At 42.3% G+C, this 19,574-nt stretch overlaps 1 protein-coding gene across 2 annotated transcripts in view; it reads right to left on the bottom strand.

The window, feature by feature from the left end:
- Window positions 1-1,700: 1,700 nt before the first annotated feature.
- The window catches only part of ddx42 (DEAD (Asp-Glu-Ala-Asp) box helicase 42), a 40,409-nt gene continuing 22,535 nt past the window's right edge, over window positions 1,701-19,574 (bottom strand). For both annotated transcript variants that reach the window (XM_055657107.1, XM_055657108.1), the window contains exons 15-19: window positions 14,229-14,330; window positions 11,530-11,654; window positions 7,774-7,884; window positions 7,000-7,098; window positions 1,701-3,157 (exon numbers count right to left, since the gene is read on the bottom strand). In XM_055657107.1, the coding sequence (XP_055513082.1) occupies window positions 2,249-3,157; window positions 7,000-7,098; window positions 7,774-7,884; window positions 11,530-11,654; window positions 14,229-14,330 (1,346 nt within the window). In that variant the 3' untranslated portion in view covers window positions 1,701-2,248. The remainder of the gene's footprint in view (window positions 3,158-6,999; window positions 7,099-7,773; window positions 7,885-11,529; window positions 11,655-14,228; window positions 14,331-19,574) is intronic.

Raw genomic sequence — 19,574 nt, forward strand, 5'->3', positions numbered from 1 at the left:
GCACATGGGACCAAAACTATACAGACATCGATCAGCAAGTTTTCCGATGACACCAAAAAAAATAATTGGCAGTGCTGTTGATAATGAGGAGAGCAATCTTGGGCTACAGGTTGGTATTGATCTAATGGCAAATTGGCTGGGCAAGAGCAGATGGAACCTAATTGCAATAAATGTGTGGTGATGTACTTTGGGGGAGAGGGAGTGGGTAGGGGGTTCAAATAAGAATAGGACATATAATGCTGGGGCCCTGGGAGTATTGAGACACTAGCAGACCCAGTGTAAAAGTTCAAAAATACATGAAGATGGCATCCCAGGGAGATAAAGTGATGAAGAGGGGTTATGGGATTCATTGCTTGCCTTCTTTACTGAGGCCATAAAACATAAGAACAGGAGGGTCTTGGTAATTTGATAAAACATTGGTTAAGTTATAGCTGGTATATAGTTTGCACTTCCAGTCACCAACTATAGGAAGGAGAATATTATCCAGAATGCTGCTAAAATGAAATGCTTCACTAAAGCGGAGCAGAGTTCAGTTCAGCGAGACTGGACAGGCTGGGTTTTTTAGGAGCAGAGGAGGCTGAGGGGTAACCTGATGGAAGTATACAAAATCATATGAGGCATGCATGGAGAGATAGTAAGAAATCTTTCCCCAGGGCAAGGGGAAAAACGAGGAAGAAGTATTTTCAAGCAGAGGGCAGTTGCAATCTGGAATGCACTGCTTAAAATGATGGAGGCAGGTAATGTCATCTCTTTACCTGGTGACAGGTTATGTAAAAAGCATCTAGACAAGCACTTGAATTGTCAAGGCACAGAAGGCAACGAACAATGTGCAGCTACATGGGATTAGGTGGGCAATTGATGAGACAGCATTGGCATGGTCGGCCCAAATGTCTGTTTCTGTGCTGTCCGATTCGATAAATCCTACACCAAGGGGCTGAAGTCCTCTGGGTGCCAGAGCCGTTGAATGATTCTTGCCAGTGCTCCTCAATGTCGGCCCTACCAGATGGTGAGATAATGAACACAGGGCAAAATGCTCAAGAGACAAAATAAATACATCACACAGGCGCCTGCTCCTGCCAGCCTGAGGTTGCTGAACATTTGTTTCTCAACAGTGTCTGATCCTCTCACTATCTCACAGAGATACTCTCTTACATCAGGCAGCTAATCCCTCCAAAAATTAACAATACTATGTGTATGCTGAGAAAATGAAATAAATGCAGTAAATGTTAAAATCACTCAACAGGCAAGAGGCAACTCTGTAGAGAATATTTTGGATCAGTCTGCAGAAATGTCCCAACCCAAAATGTGGTCTGACTCGCTGAGTTCTTCCCGTACTTTATCTTTACAACTATACTTCCTTGATCCAAGTACCTGCTGCATGAAATTGACCACATATGAAGACCAAGAATGGAATATATTGCCCAATTTGTGCACCCCGATTTAAATTCTGTGAGCCACTCGTTATCTTTTATACAATGCTCTTGGGTACTGCATTGTTGTATTAAAAGTGGGATTCAAACGTTCACTCAGCAGAGCCAAGTAGGATGCTTAATCTCTGCCATGTTTCCTCATAATCTTATTTAGCATTTTTCCTACTTCCACTGAGTGGACAAAGGAAACATTATGCACATCAGCAACAAAGCAGCATGCTGCACCACATATTTATATACGAATCAGTTCAATCACACGTTCTTAACATATTTCATGTTTAAAAGTGTCTTTTATTTGAATATAAAAGGAGCCAACTTTTCAAACACAATAGTGAAGAATTTGATGATGAAGTTCAGACCAGAGTGAAGACAATGGCTGCTGATCTCAGTCTGGGGGAACAGCAAAGGAATGGTTCCTTTTCATGACCTGCTCCTGCCAGAAAGGCAACTTCAACCCAAACACAGTTGGATATCACAACACAAATCAGCAAAAAGAAAAATCAGATTTTACAGTTTCAGAAATCTTTCAGAGGACTTTACTGTTTCACAACAAGTGCAGAGCAAAGGCAAAAACAAATGTACTGAAAGTATCTGACAACCTTTAAAATTCCCGCTGACCAAAACTTACAGAATTTTCCACTTCAACTACCAGCACGAAAGTACAAGATACATAGCTGACTACTCTAAATGAAATTCCATTTAGTAATGTCCCTTTTTGTTTTGATGGTTATGCAGATAAAACTATGCACCAAGTTTCTAACAGGACTTTGAAGTGTAAGCATCTTTGTTTGCAGGAGAATGTGGGGCTCCTCTGGGCTTTAATTGTCCCACCTGCTCCTCTTCTTTCTGGGCGGTGGCTCTGGCACTGCAAAGCCATCGTTCTCGGTGGAAGTGGCCCGACTGCTGCTTCTGCTGTCTCCATTCCTGCTCTCGCTGCCATTCCCATCCCCATCATCCCCATCCCCATCCCCACTCCCACTCTCGCCACCATTCCCAGCCTCATCAACACATCCCGTCTCCCCACTGCTCCGGTTTAGGCTGGTGCTCCTGGCCTCACCGTGCCGGCTGTCATTTCGGCCCTCTGCGTGCCTCTCGCCGTGTCGGCTCTCGCCCCGCCGATCACCATGCCGGTCACCGCGGTCAACGTGCCTCTCGCCACTCCGATCATTCCCTCGATCGCCGTGTCTCTCACTACTTCGGTCACCATGCCTGCCATCACCACCCCGATCACTGTACTTACTGATAGAATGACGGCTGCCAGAATCACTGTGACGACTGCTGCTATCACCGTGGCGACCAAAGTTATCCCCATGACGGCCAAGGTTGTCCCCATGCCGGCCCATGCTGTCACCATGGCGACCAAGGTTGTCCCCATGGCGACCAAGGTTGTCCCCATGGCGAGCCAAGTTGTCACCATGACGACCAAAGCCTTCCCCATGACGACCCAAGCTATCGCCATGGCGATCACTACCTTCGGAGCGACTAGGGCTATTATCGATAGGGCGATTTACTTTGACTTCAGGAGAACGATTGTCGTCTTTGTTTCGTGCAGTAGCTCCACTATTGCTGTCGGGGGCTGAAGGCTGATTAGTGATCTGGTTACCCAGAGGACATGTCGGGATGATGTTGAGACTCCCAGCGCTAGTCCAGTTGCTAGTACCAGGGGCAGAGCCTGTGATCTTTGGAGCAGTTCCAGTAGCTGCAACAAAGTGTGACTTGTATTGTGACTGGAATAAAACAAGAACAATGTTAGTGTTCACTGCTTCACAAGCCTAAATATCAATCTTAATAGTGCGTACTGAACTTGTTGCACCACCACTGCATCAGTGGACCTTAATGCCAAGGTGCTGCTACTTCACATTGCTAAATGCAATATGCAATGAACAAGTATCAATGTACTGGAATGTCTGTTGCAGTTTACACAGTACACTGGAGAAGAAAGTTGTAATGCAAGTGATTCAGATGGCTGAAGAACACAGTTTGTATTTCAATATATGGTTGATACTGTTATTTCCAGGAAGCCCCATATCCATTCAAATTGCTGCTGACTGAGAGCATTCACAAAAGTGTTTCAATTGTTATTTTTGTGATTTGGAGAGAAACTAAATGTGGGAAGTTGAGAGGCAGATGAGGAATAATACAGCCATAAAGTGGAGGATATTAACTCTAGAGATCTACAACCCATATCCAGTTATATAAACTAATTAGATTCTAATTCAATATATGGTAAATGTTTTAGATTCAATGTTAATCATCACTCATTGCAGATTTGTGACTGCCAATTTGTACTTCATTGGAACGGGCCTACATGGACAGTGTCTTCCATAGAGGTTGAGGCTAATAACCCTCAACGATTAATTGGATATTCTTCATTTGGGAGCCCAAGTTAGCATTTGTAAGGTATCAAAGGAGTATTCAGACCAATTATGATTAACATGAAGCTCAATTGTTGAGTGAAATTAATGAAATCTTTTATTTCAACTACACTGAATGAGTTGGAGAGGAATGCTATTATCTCTGCCAAAGGTACAAGAGATTCAAACCCGTAGCCTCTAGGGTTGGCAAGTGCTATGAAGGGCTATACAAATAACAATAAATCACATGGTATAATCTAATTCTGTGGCACATAATTTTCTTAACAGATTACAAATACACACATAATGAACAAAATTGGTCAAGAATAAGGACACATGGGACAGATATAGGCAACTGGGATCAAGTGTATCCCTGGAGGAGTTTTGTGAATTATGGAGCAAAGTAAAAATGGGAATCATAAAGGCAAAAAGGGGCCAGGAGATATCAGATAGTGTTAAGGACAATCCTAAGAGATTTTATAAATACACAAGGGGGGGAAAGAATAACTCGAGGGAGGGTGAGGCGCCTCAGGAATCAAAGTGGTTATCTTTATGTGGTGCCACAGGAGATGGGCAAGGTCCTCAATGAGTATTTCTCCTCTGTATTTACCGAGGAGAAAGACAGGAGGATGGAGGAACTTGGGGCAATCAATGGAAGTGTCTTGAGAGCAGTCAGTGTTATGGTGCTGAAGGTACTATCATGTATGATGGTAGACAAATCTCCAGGGCCCGATCAGATATAGTGGGAAACCAGAGAGGAAATTGCTGGATCCATGGTTGAAATTTACAAGTCGTCTTTTAATCCAGGAGGGTGGCAAATGTTGTGCCTCTATTCAAGAAGGTCTGCAAGGAAAATGCTGGGAACTATAGGCCAGTGAGATTAACATCTGTAGTTGGAAAGTTACTGGAGAGTATACCAAGGGATAGGATATACAGGCATTTAGAAGGCCAAGGGCTGATTAGGGATAGTCAGAGGGATTTAAAAGTGCAGGTGCATGGTTCCTTGAAGGTGGAGTCGCAGGTAGATAGGGTGGTTAAAAACGTTTTTGGCACATTGGCTTTCATCAGTCGGGGTATTGAGCATAGAAGTTGGGAGGTCATGTTGCAGTTGTACAAGACATTGGTGAGGCTGCATTTAGAGTATTGTGTTCAGTTCTGGGTACCATGTTGTAGGAAAGATGGAAAGGGTTCAGAGAAGATTTACAAGGATGTTGCCAGGATTAGAGGGTGTGACCTATAGGGAGAGGTTGAGTAGGTTGGGACTCTAATCCTTGGAGCACAGGTGGATGAGGGATGATCTTATCGAGGTGTATAAAATCATGGGAGAAATAGATCGAGAAGACACACAGGGTCTCTTGCCCAGAGCTGAATTGAGGACCAGAGGACACAGGTTTAAGGTGAAGGGGAAAAAAATTAATAGGAATTTGCCCCTTTTTCTAGCAGGTGGATGTATGGAACAAGCTTCCAGAGGAGATGTTTGAGGCAAGGACTATCCCAACATTTAAAAATACCGTTAGACAGGTACATGGATAGGGCAGGTTTGGAAGGATATGGACAAAACACAAGCAGGTGGGACTAGTTTAGCTGGGACATGTTGGTCGGTGTAGGCAAGTTGGACCGAGGGGCCTGTTTCCACTCTACATTTATCACTCTAAAAATTGAGCAACCTCTTAAAAAAGGCACAATTAAAATTGCAGGAACCACTAAAGCCTTAACACGATGTTTTAAAATATTTTAAGCATTAATGATGGCATAGCACTCATCAGTAGTAGAAAAGTTAGCAGAATTACAGAATAAAAGAAAATTACCATAAGGGTCGAATTGTGGGCATAAAGAGTGGAGATTTTGTGATCTCCAGTTATTAGGCTCTCCAGTGATTTTACCCATGTAGGTAAATATAGCAGGTATCGTCCTTTTTTACCCTGTACTCCCCATTAGGCTAACCAATGTTGTAATGTAGAAATAAGGAACAAAATGGATCAGTGAGGTTTTGGGTCGGGACACGATGTGATGGCTACTCACAAAATAAAGACTACCTACTTTTCAAAAACATACACCACGGTTTGCTACATATTATATTGGCACTTCCCATTGAACATATTATGAAGAAGGGTCTGAAGGGTCTCGACCCGAAACGTCACCCATTCCTTCTCTCCAGAGATAATGCCAGTTCTGCTGAGTTACTCCAGCATTTTGTGTCTATTATGAGCATATTATATTGTTCATATTATTGGTAGTTTCCATTGTTGCCTCTGGCGTGGCACCGTTAATCTGCATATACGTCTTGAGCTGGGTGCATCTTCAACTAATGAAAGACCCATCAACTAATTAAAGATTCAACTCATCATCAACTAATTAAGGAAATCTAAGCACAACTTAATCCATATATGTGTAGGAAGGAACTGCAGATGCTGGTTTAGACTCAAAAATGCTGGAGTAACTCAGCGGGACAGGCAGCATCTCTGGATAGAAGGAATGGATGACCTTTCGGGTCGCGATCCTTCTTCAGACTGAGTCAGGGGTGAGAGAGATCGACATGTGGAATTGTCAGCTGTGAAAACGAGACAAAGGGGATGGATATTTTTTTTAATGTAGAATAAATCATTGTTAGCTAGAAGGTAACATATCGCCAAGCACTGATCTGAATACTTGACAACATTTAAATGATCTCCTCGGAATGCCTGGTTTGCATCAGGAACAGTGGACAGAACATGGCGGCATGATGGCGCAGCGGTAGAGCTACTGCCTTACAGCGCCAGAAACCAGGCACAATCCTGTCTACGGGTGCTTGTCCGTACCGAGTTGGTAAGTTATCCCCGTCACCTGCATGGGTTTTTTCCAAGATTTTTGGTTTCCTCCCACACTCCAAAGACATACAGGTTTGCAAGTTAATTGGCTTGGTATAAATGTTAAATCGTCCCTTATGTGTGTAGGATAGCGCAAGTGTGCGGGGATCGCTGGTCGACGCGGACTGGGTAAGCCGTAGGGCCTGTTTCCGCGCTGTATCTCTAAACTAAACTAAATTCAAATGAAGATTTGAGCACCTGGCTGTGAAGAAGCTGAACTGTTACTTCAGGAGCCATTTAGAGTTTTGGTATGGTGAAAAATACAACAAAGATAATTTATATCATCCCAAGAATTTCCAGCAGAATTCCTAAAAAGGTCATGAGAATACTTTACAACCCCACATCAGAGCTTCATGAAAAGACCCTTACCTGGAATGCTGCTTTCATGGCTGACATTCTGTCACCCATTGCACCAGTGGATGGTTTGTATGCTTCATAATTAGACAGCACAAGGCTAGCTGTTCTGTCCTGAGAGAAAAAAAAAACTCACCAATTTGGTCATCATGCATCAAGCAAAAGGTTTACGCAGTCAACACAAAGACAGCATTAGCTGATGCGAGCCATGCAGGTGTTTATAAGATTCAACTTGCTCCTCGTGCCAATTGAATTTAACAGTGGATCAGTAGTACACAAAAAGTAAGTTGAGGCCTCTGTCCTTTGCAATGGCTTAGCCGCTCAATAATATCATAGCCAATCTTTAACCTCGTTGCCACTTTACTGCATTAGCTCCATCTCCCTTAATGTATTTCCTTTTTAAACAGAAATGCTCAACATTATTTGGCAGGGCAGTCATTGCTGCTGCTCAAGTTGACTGGATTCAAACCAGATCATTTCTGAATAGGAGTGAATACAATGGATCTAGGACTAGATTCTACAGATTGTCTCTAACAGGGTTGAATTCTACAGCAGAAGGGGAAGGATAAAGTGAATACTCACAGTCCTTTTCCCCGGGTAGGGAACTGGAATAGTTCATCTTCATCAAAATAAAAGGGCAATGAAAATTTTCAAGACACAAGTTCTATCTTAAATTTGCACACTATAATAAAATGAACTGAGCTGCAAAAGAGATGTACTGAGGTGCACAAGTTTTAAATGAAAATATTTACTGATGATGATAACATGCCAAACCCATCATTTACTCACTGTGGTATCTGCGCCAAGTCCTGGTCGCTCTCTGTATCCTAATCCTCCTCCTCCAATATTCATTCTTTTTCCTTTCCCAGCTTTGTAGCGAGACTTTCGGAACCACGGATTCTAACAAAAATTTGTAAACACTGAGAGTTAAACCTTCTCGGCAATGAACTATCTGAAATTTGAGAGTTAATGCTTAGTTTTCCATTCAAGATCTTGCAAATTGACAGTCTGACTGAGCACATACTCAGTCGATTGAATGGATCATGTTCCCAGCGTCAGCCAAGCTGGTACACTAGTTTATCCTAAGTGATTCCCCCATCCAAGTATTGACTAGATCACAGTTAAATGGGTCCCACAAAAAGAATAAAGACAGCACAGACCTATTATTTTCATTGCTTAAAGAACAATTACATTGTTGCAACAACACACTGACGGAATTATTTTCCTGTAGAAGCTGTAATCTTTGTTATGTTATTGATTAGCTTTCTTTACCATTCAGGCAAAGCGGCGATCTTAACACTTTGACTATGATTAGTATGACTACCACATACTAGTCCTCACAGATGACCATAATGAAGTGATTTGAAAGGCTAGCAAAGGCCTGTATCAGTACCAGTCTTTAGGACAATATGGGCCCCATGCAATTTGTGTAGAGCAAAAATAGGTCAACGGACTACGCCATCTTTCTTGCACTACATGCAGTTCTGGATCACCTTGACAACCAGGGCCCCAATTCTGACTTCAGCTCAGCCTTTGACGTCATGATACTAAATTAGCTCATCTCCAAACACCTGGATGTTGGCCTTAGGGCCTTCATCTATAGTTTCAGACTTGCGTAACACCCAAATTATGCAAGGCTCCACGGAGCGTAATCCTTACTTAAGTCGGGGAGTGTCTGTATTTATTTCCACATGCATCTGCGATGATCCAGAAATGTCCACGAACAATGTCTTGAACTTCTACAGAAGTGTTATATAAAGTATCATGATGCGATGCATCTCAATCTGATATGGCAGCTGCTCTGCCCTGGTGCAGACGCTGAGTACAGCCTGGTCCAGCACAGGCTTGTTACTTCCTTCCATCCAGTCATGTGCGTGGCATCATATTGTCAAGGAAGCCAGTTACCCTAGACATTCTCTTTTCTTTCTCCTACCTTCTGGGAAGATACTGGAGCGTGTAAACAGATGTCTAGACCCAAGAACAGTTTCTTCCCTACTGCTATCTGACTTTTGAACCAATTAGCCTTTCACACTCCATTCTTGGAGATGCTGCCACATCCTCCTACATCATTTGGTTCTTCCGTTATTGTACTTTTAATTATTTTTACTACTTCAAATTGCGCTACAATCTTACACCATTCTGCTGTTTGTACTTAATGTTGCATTTATCCTTACAGTATGTATACATACTGTACATATTGTGCACAGTTCTGGTTGTCCAATTACAGGAGGTTTGTGGAGGCTTTGGAGAGGCCACAGAAGAGGTTTACCAGAATGCTGCCTGGATTAGAGGGTACTACCTATAAGGAGTGATTGGACAAACGTGGATTGTTTTCCCTACAATGTCAGAGGTTGAGAGAAAACCTGAGAGAATGATACAAAATATATTGAGAGGCTTTTTTCCTCGGGTGGTAATACAAAGAGCACAGTTTAATGAGATGATGGGCAAAGTTTAAAGGAGATGTGCAGTGCAAGTTTTGTTTATAGATAGCGATGTGTGCCTGGAATGCACTGGCGTGAAGAAAGATGCAATAGTGGCATTTAAGAAACTTTTAGATCGGCACATGTAGATACAGGGAAAGGAGGGATAGAAGTCCGTGCAGGCAGAGATTAGTTTAATTTGACTTCATGTTCAGCGCCGACATTGCGGGTCGGAGGGCTTGTTCCTGTACTGAACTATTCTATAGATACACACAAAGTGTTGGAGTAACGCAGTGGGTCAGGCAGCAACTCGGAAGAAAAAGGATGGGTGGCCCTTCTTTACACTTTCTCCAGAGATGCTGCCTGACCTGAGTTATTCCAGTACTTTGTGTCTATCTTTGGTGTAAACCACCATCTGCAGTTCCTAGTTTCTACTGTACTATTCTGTGTTCTATGTGTGTTGTTTAATCTGCGAGCATCATAGGAGCAAGGAATGTCATTGCACCCTGGTGTATATGACAATAAACTACCGGTAATTCAAATCTGAATTTGACCACCTTGATGATAATTGTTACCATGGTGCTCATTGAGCACTACCATGCAGAAGGCTGATTTGATATAGTGCCCTTGGTCCTCCAGTCCCAACACTTACAGGTATGTGTCCACCCAGGTCAGCATAAACAGCAGGGGTGCAGGGATTATTTACATGTTGTTTACCTATAAATCAATGACCCATGATTCAAACAAAGGCAGCTGCTCAGAATGTGTTTTAATGTCATGAATCTGGCTGCTCGACTGGGATCCAGTGCTGCCCTCTACTGGCCCTCTGTCATCAATGAATGATCCGGTGGCTTGGAGTGGAGAGGTTACAGGAGGGAGGTGGGCCATGTGGCGCTGCTAATCAGTGCTGACAGGTGGGCCTGAAGCCTGCCCGTTGATCAATCCTTGAGGGTGGACCATTTATGGGGACTGGCAGCGACTGCTCCATATGTTGACATATAACTAAATCCTGCAGGCTCATCGCCACCTATCAGCAACACATCTCTCCAAGTACTGTCGTAACTGAGTGGGTCACGCAGTATCTCTGGAGGACATGGATAGCCAAGGGTCCCAACTTAAAACATCTCATATCCATGTCCTCCAGAGAGATGTTGCCTAACCCGCTGAGCTACTCTAGCACTGTGTGTTCTACACAAGATTTAAACATTTGTAGTCCCTGTGTCTATGTCTCTCCATTTATTATGCCATACAAAACCCTTTTACCACTAATAATATTTGTTCTCAGGTTCTTGAAAATGCATCCTGCAGTGTGTGTGTGTGTGTGTGTGTGGGTGTGTGTGTGCGCGTATGTGTGTGCGTGCGTGTGTGGAGACTAGGATTTGACACTCCACCAACTCCTTATGGGATACCATTTAATGTTGAGATGCATCATTAGGAAGCTTACAATGACACTTAAAAAGTTGTGTAGGTTACTAAAGTTCCTAAATTAGGTTTAGAAACCTAAGATAATCTACTATAATATTACGTGCAGGCTTGAGATATAAGTTTGCAAATCAACCAAACTCAAAAGCATCATCATACTTTACAGCTGGGGCGCAAGGATTACTAAAGTGGATGCTGCAGATCAAATTGCATCTGCTGCAAATTGCATTCCAGATTACATGGATCAGCAAAAAAAAAAAATTAAAAAATGAACACTGAATTGTACAACAAAGGAAGTGAGCCAGAACACCCACTTAAGATCACTGCTGTACAATCTTTGCTGGAAACTACAGTGCCCTCCATAATGTTTGGCACAAAGACCCATCATTTATTTATTTGCTGTATAGTGATTGTATATAATCACTATGCCAATATCACTGTATCTAAGATAAAGAAAAGAACAAAAAGCTTTGTTTTTCAACAGACCAGGAAAAAAAAATTGTGGGATCTGTACAATGAGTGTCACTTAAAACATGGAGATAAATTGAGATTCTGGAGGTTTAATCCAAGATAATCACACGGGCTTTGAATTGGATGGGGTAATGGTTTATATAGATGTTGAATTTCCTTATGTAAATTGAGTTAACCAAGCATGAACGTTTAATTGTTTCAGACACAACCATGGCTGTGTATATTTATATACCTGCATAGCTAGGTCCAACAATTCTTTGGAAACATACTGATTAGCTCCTTCCAAATTGCGAACAAGATCCCCAGCAAAATTAATGTCCTTACAAGTCATCATAGTGTACGCCATTCCTTTCTCTCCTGAAAAAGCAGAATGAAGAAAAAGTTATGATTCACCGAGTTCAAACACTGGTTTAAAGGAGAAAAAAAATCCTAGGTAAAAAATAATTTATTCCGATACAAATAATCAGCCTCATTAAAAACTTCCGGGACCTGAGGACTTCCAAAAGAGTTTTCAGTTGATTAGGTACAATCACCATAATCTAAATAACTGAAGCAATCGAGCTGTGCACAACTCCATAAAATATGTAACTAGCAGCTTGATTATTTTGGTGACATAATAAATGGCAGATTAAAGAATTTAAAAAGGAGCTTTGGAATCTTTCGGTTGAGTAGGGCCAATTCACCTTGGATCAATATTTTCTTTAAGACCATACTCTGACTTCATAACACTCCATCAGTACACAGCAAACAACCTAGATGAAGCGGTAATGACTTAAGTAAAACATACAATTGTCAATTAGATTCAGATGAAAATAGTATGACTGAGCCATTTCACACGGCTTTCAGGATAATACATCCCTCCTGTCCGCCACACTTGTTGTCACCCATGCTCAATAATGGTAATTTTACCCTAACCAAAAAGATACGACTAAGTCTCACGCCAGAGACTTAAGCAAAAAATGTAAAGACATCCCTAACTAGAATATATACAGTACATTCAGAAAGTATTCAGACCCCTTCACTTTTTCAACATTTTGCTACATTACAGCCTTATTCTAAAATGGATTAAATTCATTTTTTTTTAAATCATCAATCTACACAATACCCCATAATAAAAAAGTGAAAACAGGTGTTCAGATATTTTTTGCAAAGTAATTAAAATAAATAACTGAAATATCACATTTACATAAGTATTCAGACCCTTTACTCAGTACTTTGTTGAGGCACCTTTTGGCAGCTATTAGTCTCAAGTCTTCTTGGGTATGACGCTACAAGCTTGGCACAAGTATTTGGGTAATTTCTCCCATTCCTCTCTGCAGATCCTCTCATGCTCTGTCAGGTTGGATGGGGAGTGTCAATGCGCAGCTATTTTCAAGTCCCTCCAGAGATGTTCGATCGGGTTCAAGTCCGGGCTCTGGCTGGGCCACTCAAGGACATTCACATACTTGTCACAAAGCCACTATTGCGTTGTCTTGGCTGTGTGCTTAGGTCGTAGTCCTGTTGAACCTCCACCCCAGTCTGAGGTCCAGAACACTCTGGAGCAGGTTTTCATCAAGGATCTCTCTGTACTTTGCTCCGTTCATCTTTCCCTCGATCCCGACTAGTCTCCCAGTTCCTGCTGCTGAAAAACATCCCCACAGCATGATGCTGCCACCACCATGCTTCACCGTAGGCATGGTATTGGCCAGGTGATGAGCGGTGCCCGGTTTCCTCCAGACGTGACTCTTGGTATTCAGGCCAAAGAGTTCAATCTTGGTTTCATCAGGCCAGGGAATCCTGTTTCTCATGCCTTTTGGCAAACTCCAAGCAGGCTGCCATGTGCCTTTTACTGAGGAGTGACTTCCGCCTGGCCACTACCATAAAGACCCGATTGGTGGAGTGCTGCAGATATAGTTGTCCTTCTGGAAGGTTCTCCCATCACCACAGAGGAACTCTGGAGCTCTGTCAGAATGACCATCGGGTTCTTGGTCATCTTCCTGACCATGGCCCTTCTCCCCCGATTGCTCAGTTTGGCCGGGCGGCCAGCTCTATGAAGAGTCCTGGTGGTTCCAAAGTTCTTCCATTTAAGGATGATGGAGGCCACTGTGCTCTTCGGGACCTGCAATGCTGCAGAAATTGTTTTATACCCTTCCCCAGATCTGTGTCTCGACACAATCCTATCTCGGAGGTCTCCGGGCAATTCCTTTGTCTTCATGGCTTGGTTTTTGCTCTAACATGCACAGTCAACTGTGGGACCTTATATAGACAGGCGTGTGCCTTTCCAAATCATGGCAAATCAATTTAATTTACCACTGGTGGACTCCAATCAAGTTGTAGAAACATCAAGGATAATCAATGGAATCAGGATGTACCTAAGCTCAATTTTGAGTGTCATAGCAAAGGGTCTGAATACTTAGGTAAATGTAATATCAGTTATTTCTTTATAATTACTTTGCAAAAAATATCTGAACACGTTTTTGCTTCTTCATTCTGGGGGTACTGTGTGCAGATTGATGATTTAAAAAAAATAATTTAATCCATTTTAAAATAAGGCTGTAAAGTAGCAAAATGTGGAAAAAGTGAAGGGGTCTGAATATTTTCTGAATGCACTGTAGAAACATTGCATAAGCTAGGAACAGCTAAAATAGAATCATGTTCCAGGCACCTTATTAATTAAAGTTACAAAACTAAATTTGATATAAAAGAAAAATACCCAAATCAAAACCTGCACAAATCAGAACCATGATACCAGGTGTATATGAAAATTACCGCTCGTTTTCAGACCAAGGACTACAAAGGATATTGTAAATTAGGATATAGACCAAAATGTAACGGGCAGCATTTAATAGAAAATCACATTTATCTGTTGCATCAATTCCCATACATGCAATTGAACTAGTTGCAGAATTTTTGTGGATAAAATTGTGCAGTGCTGAAATTAACACCTCTTACCCGCTCTGCCAGTTCGTCCAATTCTGTGAGTGTGTGTATCAATATCACGAGCCACGTCATAGTTAACTACTGTCTTAATGGATGGAATATCCAAACCACGTGCTGTAATAAATGCAACAGTTGTTATTGCAAGATCTGCATCAATAATTGAAAATAAAACTGACATATTTACAGACACTATGTTTGTACCCTGGAGAAATGACAACCTTGCCCTCACCTTTGATGCTCTAGCTCACATAATCAACATTGGGGTCAGTGGGTATTACTCCTGATTAAATTAAAAATAAATGAAAAAATTGCACTCGCATATCCAGGCTGACACTGAAATACAGCAGCAGGAATGCTGTGTTCAGACAAGAAGCTTTGTTGTTTTTTTCAGGTGGAAGCTAAGTGACCTAAGTGGGCCCAGCACATAGATGTAATCAAGAAGATACACGTTAGTGCCTCTACTGTCTTAGAAGTTGAAAGAGATCAGGCATGTCACGGAATACTACTTCTACAGATGCTCTGTAGGTGTCCTGACTGGCTGCATCATAATGTGGCAATTCCAACGCACAGGAATGCAAGAGGCTGCAGAGACTGATGGACCCAGCCCTCCCAACAATTGGAAGCATCTACATAAGGTTCTGCCTCAAGACAGCACCTATCAAGGATCCCTGCCATTCAGGTGATGCTCTCTTCTCATTGCTACTATCAGGCAGAGCGTTCAGAAGCATGATCTGCTACACCACAACAGCCACTTTCTTACAATCATTAGGCTCTTAAACTGAACTACACATCACCTAATCCTACTTCAGTAACAGATGTCTTGCACTTCCATGGAGTTGTCTTCAAATTGTGTTTTGCATTAAAAACCAAGAACACCACAGAAAAAGGTCTATCAGCCCACGATGTCTCTGCCGATGACCTCTCTTGGACCCACAATATCTCAACACTGGTCAAGAAGGCTCACCAGCGTCTCTTCTTCCTGAGGAGACTAAAGAAGGTCCATCTGTCTCCTCAGATTCTGGTGAACTTCTACCGCTGCACCATCAAGTTCAAGTTCAAATGAGTTTATTGTCATGTGTCTCTGATAGGACAATGAAATTCTTGCTTTGCTTCAGCACACAGAACATAATAGGCATTTACTACAAAACAGATCAATGTGTCCATATACTATAATATATATATATATATATACGCACATGAATAAATAAAATGATAAAGTGCAAATAACAGATGATTGGTTATTAATAATCAAAGTTTTGTCCGAGCCAGGTTCAATAGCCTGATGGCTGTGGGGTAGTAGCTATTCCTGAACCTGGTTGTTGCAGTCTTCAGGCTCCTATACCTTCTACCTGAAGATAGCATGGAGATGAGTGTGTGGCCAGGATGGTGTGGGTCTTTGATGATACTTTGATGATGATCGAGAGCATCCTTACCAACTGTATCACAGTATGGTATGGCAACTGCTCTGTCTCCGACCGGAAAGCACTGCAGAGGGTGGTGAAAACTGCCCAACTCATCATCGGTTCCTCACTCCCCTCCATTGAGTCTGTCCAAAGCAAGCGATGTCTGCGAATGGCGCACAGCTTCGTCAAGAACTGCTCTCACCCCAACCACAGACTGTTTACCCTCCTCCCATCCAGGAGGCGCTACAGGTCTCTCCGTTGTCGGACCAGCAGGTTCAGGAACAGCTTTTTCCCTGCAGCTGTTACACTACTAAACTCTGCACCTTAGTGAGCCCCCCCCCCCCCCCCCCCCCCCCCCCCCCCCAGACACTCCTTCCCCCAGAAAAATTGCACTACTACTACTGTTGTACATATATATATTTTACTGCTCATTATTCTATGTTCGCACTTCTGGGTGAGATGCTAACTGCATTTTGTTGTCTCTGTACTGTACACTGCACAATGACAATAAAGATTGAATTTGAATCTGAATATTGTGCCTACTTAAAACTAATCCCTTCCGTTTGCAAGCTCACAGTATCACTCTTGCTTTTGCCGTTTGTTTTAGCGGATGATTTTCGTCTGCCCGGATCAATGTGCCTGTGATGCTACTGCAAGTAAGTTTTTTGCTCTAGTTCCTTTAGTAACCAGTACCTCTCCATGCTTCTGCATACACAAACCTGACTTGACTCTGGCACTATTTCAATGCTGAGTAGTGGACTTGGCTCAGTCTCATTAACAATACTTACCCCATAATTAATTTAATTAAGTGTTACTGGGTCATGCCAAAATTGTAATTCACATAAGTGTGTTCAGTGCACAAATTGGTTCCTACGTTATTATGGAAACTACACTTCAGAAGTACTTAAGTGGTTGCCAGGTAAAAAGCAAAAATATAAATACAAATCTCCCTGGGGGGGGTGGGGGGGGGAGGGGGTGCAGTTGAACTTTTGTCATTAAAATCCTCACTCTCTTTAAGCAGGCTAATCCAAGTATGGGCTCAACTTCATTCCCTTAAATCCAAAAGATGCACTCTTGAATACATGTGTTGTATGATTGTCTATGCCATTTGCCATCAAATCTGAGAGGACTGCTTAATCATCAGCTGTGAACTCTTCTGTATCATCATGGAAGGTAAAGCTAATTCATTTTCTTTATTAGACCCCTGAGCCAATCACCTTTCACATCCCATTGCTGGAGGTGCTTGCAAACACTTACCCTTTTAACTCTACCTCATGCAGTTATTGCTTTGTTGCATTTTAATATTCTTTGGCACTATTCTTTGGCACTATAATATTCTTTGGCATTGTTATATGGTTATACTCAGATTTTGCACGACACTCTTTCCATGGCCTGCTGTTTTGCACGCATTTTTTACTCTAGGTTTCACACAAACCAGCAATTTCATTGTACCCTGGTGTATATAACAATAAACTAATCTTATTCAGCGGTGGTTCTCTTCTTTTGAGTGTTAAACCTGTCTCTCCTTGATGCATACTGCCTTCAGATCAGGCCTCACACTAACAACTTCAATCATTACTCTGGCTTTTGTTCCTCTGACTGCACCTTACTTTTCCTCACCAATGAAGCTTCTGAATATTTTGCTATCCCCAAAACCAGTCTCTGTTTCTTGCAACTCCATATCTGAAGCCCATCGGCCCAGTTTCTGCTCCGACCATATTCAGCAAAATGGGATAAAAGAGACAAATAATGTTCCGTGCAAATTTTATTCATTCATTCTTTGGAATGTAGGTGTTATTGGTAATTTCCATCCCTCAGTACCAGTGAGCTAGTGATAACAGCCATCTGATGAAGGTCCTCTCTCAGTGCTGGCAGCAGCAACTTACAAGATTTAGACTCATCAACAGTGAAAGAGATTTATATTTTCAAGACATCATGGTGTACAACTTGGAGGGGAATCTGTAGGTGGTAGTGTTCCCATACATCTGCTGTCCTTAACCATCTGTTTTTCTCTTTTGCACTACATGATGTACTCAAATACGGTATGAGTAGCTTGGATGTCATGCAACGGTTTTCACTGTATCTCGGTGCACCTGACTAATAAATCAATAACTAATATCAAGTCGACAGCATCCTATCATGTTCCTGCTTATGTGATGTAGATGGTAGAAAGCAGTGTAAGGGCTTAAAACACTCAACGCAGATTACCAGGCAGAGTACCCTGACTGCTTGATTTATATCAAGTGGAATCTCATGTAGATAGGGTGGTAAAGAAAGCTTTTGGTGTGCTGGCCTTTATAAATCAGAGCTTTGAGTATAGAAGTTGGGATGTAATGTTAAAATTGTACAAGGCATTGGTGAGGCCAATTCTGGAGTATGGTGTACAATTTTGGTCGCCTAATTATAGGAAGGATGTCAACAAAATAGAGAGAGTACAGAGGAGATTTACTAGAATGTTGCCTGGGTTTCAGCAACTAAGTTACAGAGAAAGGTTGAACAAGTTAGGGCTTTATTCTTTGGAGCGCAGAAGGTTAAGGGGGGACTTGATAGAGGTTTTTAAAATGATGAGAGGGATAGACAGAGTTGACGTGGAAAAGCTTTTCCCACTGAGAGTAGGGAAGATGCAAACAAGGGGACATGACTTGAGAATTAAGGGACTGAAGTTTAGGGGTAACATGAGGGGGAACTTCTTTACTCAGAGAGTGGTAGCTGTGTGGAATGAGCTTCCAGCGAAGGTGGTGGAGGCAGGTTCGTTTTTATCATTTAAAAATAAATTGGATAGTTATATGGACGGGAAGGGAATGGAGGGTTATGGTCTGAGCGCAGGTATATGGGACTTGGGGAGATTATGTGTTCGGCACGGACTAGAAGGGTCGAGATGGCCTGTTTCCGTGCTGTAATTGTTATATGGTTATATGGCTGGTGCAGTTGAGTTTCTGCTCAATAACAACCTGTCCCTTGCCCGTAGAATGTTGATGGCTGGTGAATGTCAATGGAACACACAAAGTGCTGGAGCAACACTGATCAGGCAGTTTATGTGGATGACATAGATAAGGGACATTTGGAGTCAGGGCCCCACCCAAAATGTAACCTATCCGCGTGGATGCTGCCTGACTCGCATTGTTACTCCGACAAATTGTGTTTTTTAATTGTCGCCCAGCATCTGCAACTCTTTGTTCTCCAAATGTCAATGGATGATTGCGGCACAGTGGTGCAGCGGTTAAGTTGCTGCCTTACAGCACCAATGTTGGTATGGACCGCTTAATTTGCTGATTTGTAGTAAATAGAATTGAACATTGTACAATCATCAGCTAACAACCTCATTTATGACATTATAATGCTAGGAATGTCATTGTTGAAACATTAAGAACATCTCCAGGAGCTCCGGTTTTCTCCCACATTCCAAAGACGTGTAGGTTTGTGGATTAATTGGCGTCAGTAAGAATTGTAAATTATTCCTAGTGTGTAGGACAGTGCCAGTGATTGCTGGTCAGCGTGGACTATGGGCTAAAGCTCCTGTTTCCACACTGTATCTCTAAATATTCATCAAGACATCATTCCTCGTATAGTTCCATTCCGCTTCTGGTTTGTTCCTCCACTGGGCATACCCAAAGCCTCGTGCTTTCAGCTGGCCATCTTTTCTGCAGTGATATTGATGTCAAAGTGCCCGAGTCCCAAGATGATAATAGAGCAGTGTTCAGGACTATCATTTTTGCAATGGTCTATAAAGGTTTGGATATTCCTTTTACTGTGGATTGCAAGCAGCCAGATTGAGGTTTCATTTAATATTGTCAGCCACTGCACATGGTCACCACACAGGCTTCACAGAGTGTAGCCTTGATGCAGTGGCAATGGTACAAGACCACTGCAGACTCTGCTGCATGGATGTCAATGCTCACACATACATGGGAACATACATAGATGCCACCAAAGCATCCATGTGCTCAGGCTTATC

This window comes from Leucoraja erinacea, chromosome 27, assembly GCF_028641065.1.
Source record: "Leucoraja erinacea ecotype New England chromosome 27, Leri_hhj_1, whole genome shotgun sequence".
Taxonomy (NCBI): Eukaryota; Metazoa; Chordata; class Chondrichthyes; order Rajiformes; family Rajidae; genus Leucoraja; species Leucoraja erinaceus.